Below are 12,858 nucleotides of genomic sequence, written 5' to 3'. Positions count from 1 at the left end.
TACTACAGAAGTAGGATTGCCCAACCTTCCTTCCGAGGAGTGGCTGGTGGGTTTGAACCGCCAGCCCTCTGGTTAGCAGTCAAGTGTCTTATCCACTATGCTACCCAAACATCTATGATCAATAGATTTTTGATAGGGGAGCCAAATATAGTCGATGGGACAGGAAAAGCCTCTTCAACAAAAGTTGCTGGCAGAACTGGATTTCCACTTGCAGAAAAATGAAACAAGATCTATACCTCATACCATATACAAAAACTGATTCAAAATGGATTGTGGTAGTTACATTTGTGTGTCAACTTGGCTAGCCCTGGTTGAGTGGCTGGGGAGCTAGATGTAGTATTCCCCATGATGAGACTGGTAATCAACTCCATGGTGGAATCTACTGTGAGCAGCTGAGTAGCTGCCTTTGGGTATGTGATCTGCTTCCCATACATAAGAAACAGCTTTTGGAATGGTCTCAGCTTATGGCACACTTGAACCCTGCATGTAGCTGTGTCATTGTTCAGCACCCTGCCATGCTCTGCCGACCTTGGGACTTTCAGTGGACTTAAATTAATGGCCTGCCATGTAGATTGGTAACATTGGTACTGTGCCTTTTTACTTGTCAGCCTTGGGTTTGTCAATCTCAGCAGCCAGCAGCTGTGTGAATGAAGAAATCCTCTAGCTCCAGTGGGCCAAGAGTAGGAGGTAGAGCTGAACCCCAAGGTTGAGGGGCCTTCACCCAGTCCCTAGAGCCTCGCACTTTGAACTTGGACTTCAAGCCTCCAAAGTGTAAGAGAATAAACTCCTGTTTGTTCAAGCCATCCCATTTGTGGTATATTTCCTGTCAGAGCGGTACTAGGCAACCAGAACATGAATTAACAACCTAAATGTTAAATCTAAAATACAAAGTTCTTGGAAAAAAATATGTTGCTGCTGTTGTTATGTGCCGTCAAGTAAGACCTGACTCATAGCGACCCCGACTCATAGCGACCCCTCCTTGGGTTTCTGAAGCAGTATCACTACAGAAGTAGATTGCCCAACCTTCCTTTTGAGGAGTGACTGGTAGGTTTGAACCGCCAGCCTTATGGTTAGCAGTCAAGTGCCTTAAGTTTTGGGACCTAATTTTTTTCAATGACTGGTTACCAAACATAATAATGAATCCATGAGCCACAGAAAGCAAAATAGATAACTGGGACCACATAAAAGTTAAATACCATGCTCAATTGGCACAACGTAATACATAAAAATCTTGTTCCACAACCTACTTTGGTGAGTAGCAACTGGGTTCTTAAAAGCTTCTGAGCAGCCATCTAAGATGCAGCTAATGGTCTTCTATCATCAGAAGCAAAGAAGAGTGAAGAACATCAAGGGCATTTGGAAACAAATGTGATGGGCCTTGAGATCAGAAGAACTAGATGGTGCCCACATACCAATGCCAACCACTCAAGAAGTGATCAAAACTGGATGGAGATCCTGCATAGAGTGGGAGGAAAAACATGGAACAAAATTCAAAGACACAATAATGACCACAATTACTGGTCGGATGGAGTCTGGTGGGACCCCCGAGACTATGGCCCTATGGATACACTTCGGGCTTGGGATAGGACTCACTCCTAGGAGTGGCTCTCAGCCCAACAACAGAAAGACTTACATGCAGAACACCCAACCCAGGGAGATGCACCCACCTACTCTATGGAGATACATCCCTTGGAACAATTGGCCATGGGGCACCAGAGGGGCAGCATTCACATGGAGGGAAGACTGAACAGACAGGATGCATAACTAAGAACGGCACAGAGAGGGGGGTCACAGGTAAGGAAGGGGAGGAGAGTGGATTAGGATTGGGGATGGTAATCGGGGAGAGAAACCAAATGTACACGAACTGTTGAATGTAAAACAAATTCTGTTCTGTAAATATGCATCCAAAGCACAATTTAAAAAAAAAAAAAAAAAACCACTTTCCCAAAAGAGGAGAAACAAGCTATAGACTGCAGAAGGGAGACTTTGGAAACAAAATAGCTGCTAACGGTCTAACAGCTAAAATATGTAGAAAACTTCTACAATTTAACAACAAAAAGACAAATAACCCAGTCAAAACCTGGGCAAAGGCCTCGGGCATTATATTCTTTTAAGAGCTATCTACATGTGATCAAAGTGACAACAGCAACTCAAAAGATTAGACACGAACCTTAGAGGGCAGTGAGTTTATATTAATGAAGGAGGAACAACTCAGAAAAGGAGAATGAGAATGGTTGCACAACTCAAGAATATAATCAATGTCCCTAAATTGTACATATAGAAACTGTTCAATTGGTGTATGTTTTGTGGTGTGTATTAACAGCAACAAAATAAATAAAACTTGGGGGAAAAAAAACTGGGCAAATTACATGAACAGACATTTCACCAAAGAGAATATTTAGATGGCCAACAAACACATGACAAGATGCTCGTCATTAGCCATCAGACAAATGCAAATCAAAACCTCAGTAAGATACCATTTCTCTCCCACTAGGATGGCCAAATAAAAAAAGGAAAATAACAATTGTTGTTATGAGTCGGGTGCGACTTGACAGCATACAACAACAGTTGTTGGAAGGGATGTGGAGAAATTAGAACACTTTTCCATTGCTGGTGGAAATGCAAAATGGTACAGCCATCATAGAAAACAGTCTGGCAGTTTCTTCAAAAACTAGAGGTAGAGCTGCCATATGATTTTAGGATTAGGGTTAGGATGTATACCCTAGGGATCTAGTAGAAATGGCACAAACAGACATATCACATCTATGTTCACTTTAATGCTATTCACAATAACAAAAAGATGGAAACAACCTAAGTGTCCATTAATGGATAATGAATAAACAAAATGTAATATATATATACAATGGAATAGTACTCAGCAATAAAGAAAAATGAGTTCCTGAAAAATCTTGGAACATGGATGAACCTGGAGGACATTATGTTGGACAAAGTGAGTCAGTCACAAAAAACAAATAGTGTTATGTTCTCACTTTTATGAAATGACATGAACAAGTAAATACATGTCATTAGTGATGTTCATTAGTGGTTTGACGTGTATTTACATGTTCATTAGTGGTTTCCACGGATTGGTGGGAGGCGGTTATCTTTAGATAATACAAAAACCAAACCAAACTCACTGTGAGGCTCTGCTGACCCCTTGATTTCAGACTTTTGGCCTCCAGAACTCTGAAAGAACAAATTTCTATTGTTTTAAGCCACCAGGTGTGTGGTTATTTGTTACAGTTGTTGTTGTTATGTGCTGTCGAGTCGGACCCGACTCATAGCAACCCCTCCTTGGGTTTCCAAGGTGGTATCTCTACAGAAGTAGATTGCCCAATCTTCCTTGCAAGGAGTGGCTGGTGGGTTTGAACCACTAGCCATCTGGTTAGTGAGCTCCCCTTTAGATAACAGACATGTGCTACTTTTAGTGATGGGAAAGGTAACAACATCAAATGAGGGTAAAGTGTACACAGCTTGAAAAAGGTAAATGATGTCACTAAAAAGTACACAAGAAGCTCCCCCCTCAGCTCTTAGCACATGCTCCACCATTTGCTCAAAAGGCTTTTTCTTACCATTCAACTGCCACACAAAACTGATGCATCAACTTTCTAGAAAAAGCACATCCTAGCATGGAAGAACAATGTAGAACAAAACTCAAAATCATTAAAAAAAAAAAAAAAAAAACAGGTTTACTGGTCTGATAGAGCCTGATGAGACCCCTGAGACTATGGCCGCTAGTAACCCTTCAGGTCTGGAATTGAACTCACTCCTGGCTTCCAGCCAAACAACAGACAGGCATGTGGGGTAAACATTTATATGAGTTAGATACACTACTTGGAGAGATCAATCAAGGGATAACAGAAGGGCAGTATTTACACAGGGAGATAGCTCAGCAAGCAGGAATGCATAGGAAAGGACACAGGAAAGAGATAACTACAGGGAAGAGTGGGAAGAGAACTGTTACAGTGTAGGGAATTGCAGTCAATGTCATGAAACAAAATGTGTATGAACTGCTGTATGTAAAATTAATTTACTCTGTAAACTTTGACCCAAATCACAATAAAAAATTTTAGAAAAGAAAAAGAACACTGCCCCCCTCCTCAGCACAGGCTGAGTTAGAAGGATGTCCTCAGAGCCCCTGTGACCACCTGTTCTCCACTTTCAAAGAAGTGGACTAAACCTGTTGCCAGTGGCTTTGTCTCCAGCCTGTTGGCAGCCTCTGTTAGCTACTGAAATCAAGAAGAGTGCATCATGCTAATGCCTTGAAGTTGACCAGGAATTTGCTTATACATGCAGCCAACCCTATTGTTTGCAGACAGCAGCAGATGGAAGAGAAGAACAGAGAAAGGAGGCAAAGAACCTTCTAAAAGAGCTGTAATGTGGATTGAGTACTGTAACACTGAAGAACTAAGGGGCGCAGAAGGGCCCCATGCAGCAAGGTTGGTGGTGAAGGCAGAAATTTGCTGCTAGGAAGGCAGCTAAGAGGGCTGAACAAAACCACTGCATTGGCTATGAGCTGGATCAGTTAGCAGTGGAGAGGTTGACAGCAGGGAGGCTGGCTTCAAGGGATGAGAGGAACTGAGAGAGCTATCCTGCATTGAAGAAGAGAGGAATGTGCTCTCCTCTTTGGGGAAGCTTTTAGACTGCCTGCATACTTCTGGATCCTGATCCTGAGTTGTAGCCTGTAGATCTTGATCCCGAATTGTACCCTGTTCCTTCCTTAATAAAATCACTGAACTGTTAAGTATGGTCGATGAGTTCTGTGTGGCCATTGCAATGAATTATTAAACCCCACAGAGAAGTAGAGTGCCATAGAGAGGATGGTTCAGGTCAGAATTTCATGTCAGAATTGGTGAAAAGGTTGGAGAGTAGAAGTATGTCTGATCTCCACCACACAGGAATCAGCTTGTGCTGATGATGATTCTCATCATCACCCCTGAAGTTAGACAGGTTCTGACACTATTTCCACCATTTTATACAGCTGTTCGGGAGCTCTGGTAGCATAGTGCCTAAGGCACTTGACTGCTAATTAGAAGGATGGCGGTTCAAACCCACCAACCACTCCTCGGAAGGAAGACGAGGCAATCTACTTCCACAGTGATACTGCCTCGGAAACCCAAGGAGGGGTCACTATGAGTCGGCTCCGACTTGACCGTACATAACAACAACAACACACAGCAGTTCACAGTATTAAAAATCCTGATGCTTCCCCATACTCTGTTCCTGCAGGGTGCACTTTGGCACCCATAGCCACATTGTCATCACAAATAACTATCCTCAGGTGACAGATCAATACAGTGAGGTACAGAGACTGGGTCCCAGGAGAACAAGGTCTCTGAGGAGAACAGAACAAGTGGAACTCAGAGATGTCCTAGGACTGCTGGGAAAGGTGGTGTCCTGCGTCATGCACCCAGGCAAGATGGGAGCCAGTGGAGCTGTGAGCTAGGCCTGGGCCCTTGGGAGTATCTGGCTGCAGGTTCTGGTTCTCACACACAGGCCTGGAACAAGTTTGTCACCTCCATGACCAAGCAGGGTCTCAGGGAGTACCTGGTCCTACCTGTTCCTAGACAGGGAATGAGGGTGATGGGGGCCTCACAAGGCCAGGGAGAGAGAAAACTCAAATCCCACACACACAGTCACAGAGAAAGGGACAAAGATTATCTGCTTAGTAAAACACTGTTAAATTTTATTCCTTTACCCATGTTCATTCTTCAGATAATCAAAGCCAATCAGTGCTTTTCAGAGTTCTGTGGAGACACTTGCCTAAACATACAAAGCCAGTGGCTGGTCCTTGGGGCAGGCCTGCACTTCTGCCAGGGGGTGCCAGGCAGCTGCAGCCACATGGTGTCTGCAGAAGTGGCCTGCTCCCTCAGCGCTCCTTGTGCCTTCTGGAGCAGCTCTCCAGGCCACAGTCCCAGAGGAAGGCCAAGGCAGCCTGAGTGCATCCCTGAAGTGCTGGTATCCCTCTTTCCCCATCTTTCTGCACTCCCCTCTATCACCCCTACAACTCCCATGTGTTCCTGGGGGATAGGGCCTTCAGATAACCTCCTGGTTCTGACCTCAGGTAGGGCTTGAGAGTCCAACTGACCAGACCAGACCTCAGCCTCTGCTGGAGCACAAATTTAGGAATAAACCTCCAGACCAGGCTGGAGGTTCCAATTAGCAGTAAAACATGGGCTCAGACAAGAGCAACTATAGCACCTGCTGCTGGTTTTGAGGCCATTACTTCAGGCTGGGGGACAGAGTTGAGAACAGTATGTGCTAAGCAACAGAGGCAAATAACATCAAAAGTAGTAGGCAAGTCCCTCTTCCCAAGTCCTGGGAAACTTTTCTGGGAAACCTGCTCAACCCTGATAGCCATCCTTGCTCATGGAGGTAACAAAGTTGTTCCAGGCCTGTGTGTGAGAACCAGAACCTGCAAGCCAGTCAACTGTCTGCAGCCAGACCCTCCTAAGGGCTCAGCCCTAGCTCATAGCCCCACTGGCTTCCCACTTTGCCTGGGTGCATGACCCAGGACATCACCTTTCCCAGCAGTCCTAGGACATCTCTGAGTTCCACTTGTACCTTGTTCTCCTCAAGCCTGTGACAGATCTTTCTAGAAGATACTTTTCCCCTCTTTCCTCCTTTAAGGCCTATTAGGTCTTCTTTTCATATGACATCATTTCACCAGAGTTCTGTCCCTTACTTCAGACTCACCATCCTGGACCCGCTTTTCCCCACATCTTTATTTGCAGAGTTCTGTCCCAGCTCTTCCCGTGGCCAACCACTCATGTATTCATCAAAATGTGGATCCCATATTAACAGTTTCCAGGGGCTGGGGAAAGGGAGGAGTGGGGAGTTATTGGTTAAATGAAACTGAGTGTCTGGTTAGGGTGATGAAAAACTTTGGGAAATGGTTAAGGATGATGGTTGCACACCATGGTAAATGTGGCTAATGTCACTGAATTGTACACTTAAAAATGGTTAAAATGGCAAAATTTTTGTTAGCTATATCTTACCACAATAAAAGGTTTTTAAAAGTCAGGGCCCCTCCCTCCATGCCAGATATCACAGTTGGAGAAAGAACTTGGGCCTGTGTGGCTGAGCAGTGTGGGTGAAAAAAGATGGGTGGGATGCAGGGGAGGGGAGGGAGAGACAGAAGCCACACCAAGAAGGAGCTTGAGGCCAGGGTAAGACATTTGGATTGTACTCTAGGTGTCAGTGAAGGGCTTTAAGCAAAGGAATGATATGATCTAACTTCTGTTTTAAAATATTTTCCCTGGCAGCTGTGTGCAGGACAGTTACAGGGAGAGAAAGAAGAACAAGATGGGGCTCCACAGTGGCTCATCATGAGGATCTGGCCAAGAGCTACTGAAAGGACACATACAACGAGGTCCAAGAAGTGACCGTTAGAGACAGCTGAGAGGAAGGCACTGACAGAAAAAAATTCAGTGGCATAATGGTGACAAAAAATGTGGAGACTGTTAAGATTGGATGATTTGTTGGAGAAGTTAACTATGGAAGAAAGCAAGGGACCAGTAGGTGGAGGGGGATGTGGGCCAAAGGATGCAGTAAAGATTATTCCTATACTGAGGCATATATGAATTTCCTGTGGGAGCTCTGGTGGCACAGTGCCTAAGGCATTTGACTGCTAACCAGAAGGCTGGCAGTTCAAATCCATTAGCCTCTCCTCGGAAGGAAGGTTGGGCAATCTACTTCCGTAGTGATACTGCCTCAGAAACCCAAGGAGGGGTCGCTATGAGTTGCTGTTGCATTGTGGTAAACTGGAGTCAATGTCATGAGACAAAGTATATGTGAACTGCTGTATGGAAAGTGAATTTGCTCTGTAAATCTTCACCCAAGTCACAATAATAAGAAAATAAATAAATAAAGGAAAAAAAAATAAAAAAGAAGAAGAAGAACATATGTGATTTTATATATATGGGCCACCCAGATACTCTGAGATAAATACCTCCTCTCAATATCTCTTTAAGGTAATATTCACTCTTTTTCATATAAGGTAATACAAGGTGAAATGGGAGCTGGGGAGTAGCTCTGTGCAGAGACACACTCTCTAGCCCATGCATGCACATCTTCATGGGACTCTCCAAACAACCCAGGAACTTATGCATTAAGTTCTGCTGTTACACCTAGGCATCCCTTTCCTCCCACATTACTGCCCATTCCTGATGGCACCACTGGGACCTGAACCTTCTGACCAGGGCCAACATCTGCCTGAGCAGGTATCAGGAATTGTCTGTGGATCTAAATAATTCCTGATGTAAGCAGACCCTCCTCTTTTTCAAGCCCAGCCAAAGTTGTCATTTTTGTGCCCATTGATGGCAGTCAGTTGGCCCCCCTTTCCTTCTACACTGTAATCTTCCTCAGGTTAGCACTTTGGCAACTTTGTGGCAAGTGGGGGCCTTTGAGACTTCGGGCCATGTTCATAGCTGACCATGCAGACCACACACATGGAGGCGTGGGACATAAACACCCTCCACGCCTGTTATACTAGGTGGAAACATGGGCAAGTCCAAGGTAAACGCCTAGGTAAAAGGTGTGCCTAAGAAATGTGCTTCTGGCCCTCATTCCCTGGGCCCCACCCTTAGTTAATGTTTGGCTTTAGAAGGGGAGACACTTCCTTCCCAGCAGGAGGCAGCTGGGAACCTCTGACTTCACTGCCCATCTGGAGTTCCATGACCCCAAGGAGGGCCTCAGAGCCAGGTCAGAGCTTTTGGCTCTTGGCATCAACAAGCCTCAGGCCTCCCAGACTCTAGGAGGGTTCTCAAGTTCTGGTGGAACCAGAATTCCCTGGTTAAAGATACAGGTACCAGAAGCCCATCCCCTCCCCACTCCACAGAGTCTGACTCAGTAAACCTTGGTGTGGCCCTGTAATCTGCATTTTCAGATTACAGGTGGGCCTAGGGAGCTCTAGTAGCATAGTGCCTAAGGTTTTTGACTGCTAACCAGAAGGCTGGCGGTTCAAACCCACCAGCCACTCCTCGGAAAGAAGATTGGGCAATCTACTTCCGTAGTGATACTGCCGATACTGCCTCAGCAACCCAAGGAGGGGTCGCTATGAGTCAGGGCCGACTCAACGGCACATAACAACAACCAGAAGGCTGGAGATTGAAATCCACCAGTCACTCCTCAGAAGGAAAACTGGGCAATCTACTTCCATAGAGATACCACCTTGGAAACCCAAGAAGGGGTCGCTATGAATCTATTCAACTCTCTACAGCAGTGAGTTTAGTTTCTTTTTGTTTGTTTTTACTCTCTAGAAGCAGGAACTGCTGAAAGAAGAAAGCTTGCCCCAGGCACCCGCCCACAGGAGGGTTTAGGGAAGCCATGGAAACCCAAGTACACCTCTCCAAGCCCGGTGGGTGAGGACTAGGGCTGGGGACAGGCCAGGTGCTCATACCTTCCTAGAGGAGTTGGAGGCTGCACCTCTTCCCAACCTCTGAGCTCTGCAGCCAGCAGGAACACAGGAAGCCTCCTGATGATTCCCTCCCTACATTGACATCTAGCTTTCCTGCCCTCAGTAAATGCAAAGGGGAAGTTGGAGGCCTATGATTCACATTTCTTTTCCCTTAATACAACCCCCTCCCCCAACACACATGATTTCAAGACCCTGCCCAGTACAAACCAGGACAAGAACTAGCAGATTTTAACTTTCATGGACCTTCCTGTCCCACTGTGACACAGGGGTCTTTTCATTAACTCCCAGGTGAGCTGGGTCTTCCTGGGCCTCTGCCAGGGGAAAGTCCAAGCTCATATCATATAGGCAGCTCAGGCTGGGGGCTTATGATTGTCTTGCTGTACTGGAAAAAGTCCAGAAGGCCATCAAGTAACCCATATGAGAACAGAAAGGCAGGGAAGGGACTCACAAAGGAGAGAAAAGGAGTGTGAGCTATGCAGCCCCTAGCCTCAAAATCTGAAATCCCTGGGCTCTATTACACCTTAAAGGAGCTCTGGTGGCACAGTGAATAATGCACTTAGCTGCTAACCAGGTCAGTGGTTCAAACACAACAGCCACTCTTAACCAGAAGGTCAGTGGTTCAAATGCACCAGCCACTCTGTGGAAGGAAGATGGGGCAATCAACTTCTGTAAAAATTTACAGTCTTGGAAACCCAATGGGTGCTGCTATGAATAGGAACTGACTTGATGGCAGTGAGTTTGGTTTGGCTTTTTTTTTTTTTTTTTTTCTTACACCTCATTGGATGTACAAGGCATCCTGGTCAGAGGCCTAGATCAGTAGCACATGGGACAACCCAGATACTCAGATTAGTCTCATAGCCTGGCCAAGCAGGAGGCTACTGGTCCCAGGGGGACCCATACCCACCAGGACCAGGCTAAACATGTCTGCTTGCTAAAAAGGCTTCTGAGAACATTCTTCCAGTCAATTCCTACAAACACATTTCCCGTACAACCACAGTTTACTATAGGCAAGCCCCTCTTCCAGAAATAGCAGGACATCTGCTGCCCATTCCCCAAACACACAGAAGCACAAGATAGACAGTGGCATGGTGGGATTACAGTGCCAGCTCTAGGTTCAAGTTCCAGCTTTCTTATTCCAGATGCACCATCCTAAACAAGGTTCTAACGTCTCTGAACCACCACCCCCTCATCTCCAAGAGACAGGTAATAGTGACCACCCTCTGGAATTATTACAAGAATTTAAATTTAAATAAGTTTAAATTTAAATGGCACGTAGTTGGCACTCAATAAATGAGCTCTATTTTTTCCCTCTTACTCCTGTGGCTCTTAGGAGCTCTGGTGGTGCACCTGGCCACTAACAAGAAGGCTGACAGTTCACCCAACTCAGCCACTCTACAGGACAAAGACCTGGCTATCTGCTCCCATAAAGATGACAGCCAAGAATATCCTATAAGGCAATATGAGGGTACCCAACAAGAACCTGTGGTTCTGCTTCCATTTCAGTTCCAAAACCAAAGAGATCCCAAGCCCACCCAACTCAGAAATGCCAAAGGGACCCAGGCACCAAAGATAAGAGTAAGTACTTCCAACAAACTCTCAAGTTCCCTGATACATATGCTCTAAATGGAATTTCTCAGTTTTACCCAGGGTTCTGTGAGCTCCGCTGGCTGGCTCCATGCTCAGTGTAGAAAAAAAGAGCGGTCAGGTAAATTCTTGGTGCCACACTTGTGCACAAAGTGCACAGCTTTCCAAAATCCTAGTGGCACTTTCCAGCCCCAGACAGGGTCACGGTTGGTTCACAGGATAAACAAAGTTACACAACAGCACTGCGGCTCTAAGGCTGTCGGCCGCTTTGAAGAACCAGTTAGCACTTTAAACTCTTAAAAATACGCGGAGGTGATTTGAGTTACCATCAAACAAACAAGGTCAAAAGTTTGGGGCTTTCCCCAAAGTTAACCAGAATATTCTCCGTCATTCTGCAGCTGAGTCGGGAGGAGTGTTCAGGGTCCAAAACTGTCTTTGGCCCGGAACCTCCGCATTCCCGGCAAGGGTGGAAATGAAATCTCCAAACCTCCAGCGCTGGGGCCCCCACCCGCCCGTTAAGGTGGCATTTTCCCCGGGATATCTTGGCGCCTCGGAGGCCGCACTGCCCGTAATTCCTAGAGTCCCTGTGCGGACCTCTTTAAAGGTACGCACGCACCCCGGAACGCTAGCGGGGCGCAGAGGCCCCAAGGTCCGGCCTGGAGAACGCTGGGTAGCCCGGACGCACGTGCTTCTGGGGGTGGCCGGCGCCTCCCAGGCTGTGAGCTGGAGCTCTGAGCTCCCCGCGCGCCCCAGCTTGGCCCGTGTTGGATCCTCGAGGGCAGGTACCTGGGCCTGATGAGGGCTGTCCTTTGCAGCGCTTCAACGTAGCCCCGGGGTCGAGGGCGCTGCTTGTCTCACCTGAGCGGGACGCGGATGGCCAGGTATCTGTCGACGGCCACAGCCAAGAGGCTAAAGATGGAGCTCTGCGTGAGCACCAGCACGAAGCAAGCAAGGAAAAGGCAGCTATGAAAGTCAGTGCAGAAGCCCAGGCTGATGGTGATGGCAAAGGGGATAGCAAACAACCCCACTGCGACGTCGGCCGCCGCCAAGGACACCAGGAAATAGTTGGTGGGTGTCTGCAGCGCGCTAGACGTGCCTACCGCTGCGCACACCAGCACGTTGCCTGCCACCGACAGCGCGGCAATGATCAGCTCCAGCGCCACGTACAGCATATCCTGCGCCTCCAGCAGCATGGCCGGGGCCGCGCGTCGCCTACCCGGGCCGCGCCTGGCGCGGGGAAGCCGTGTGGGCCCCGCTGGGCATGGCCAGAACCCTGGACCGCGTGTCCACCAGCCTCGTCCAGCCAGCCAGGCTCTCTCGCTCTGGGCTGGGCTCAGGGGCGGGTCTGATGGTAGAGGTGGGGCCTCCGGCGAGGCGGGGAACTGGAGGCGGGATTATTGTCTGGTTCTCCCGCATTCCCAGCTCCTCCGCAGAGACACCCCTTTGCCCTCGCGGTGGTCCGCGCAAGGTCGGGCTTACCTTCTGGTGATGAGTATGTAACAAAGACAAGTTTTTCAACTTTCCCTACTGAATCAAGCTCCGTGGTGCGTCCCAAGCGATCTCACTGTGTCCACCCTGAGCAGCGCCCGCCCACCAGCCGTGGGAAGCTGCTGGAGTGGGGACTGAGCTCTGACCCCGGGCGCCGTTCGTCCCGGCGCCCACCGCGAGGACTCCACTCCGTATCGCGGAGATCCCACCCGGGCAGCCTGCTTCTCCAAAGTCCTTCCACTACCGCGTAAGGAAGCTCCATGCGACCCCCTGCGCAACCAGTACGCGACGGAGCTCACCTGGCAATCGACGCGACTCCTGAGGTCATTGAGGTGACAGGAGATGAGGGAGGGACCCGAACTCAACGG

General features: G+C 47.7%; 1 protein-coding gene across 1 annotated transcript in view; it reads right to left on the bottom strand.

The window, feature by feature from the left end:
• ADORA2B (adenosine A2b receptor) overlaps nt 1-12,195 on the bottom strand; it is a 45,809-nt gene extending 33,614 nt beyond the window's left edge. The window contains exon 1 of the mRNA XM_007945575.1: nt 11,861-12,195. Coding sequence (XP_007943766.1) covers nt 11,861-12,195 — 335 coding nt within the window. The remainder of the gene's footprint in view (nt 1-11,860) is intronic.
• Between the last annotated feature and the right edge of the window lie 663 nt (nt 12,196-12,858).

This window comes from Orycteropus afer, unplaced genomic scaffold (genome assembly GCF_000298275.1).
Source record: "Orycteropus afer afer isolate SDZICR_OR568_19922 unplaced genomic scaffold, OryAfe1.0 scaffold00139, whole genome shotgun sequence".
Taxonomy (NCBI): domain Eukaryota; kingdom Metazoa; phylum Chordata; class Mammalia; order Tubulidentata; family Orycteropodidae; genus Orycteropus; species Orycteropus afer.
Note: the sequence above shows the minus strand (reverse complement) of the source record. Positions and strands in the feature narration are given on the sequence as shown.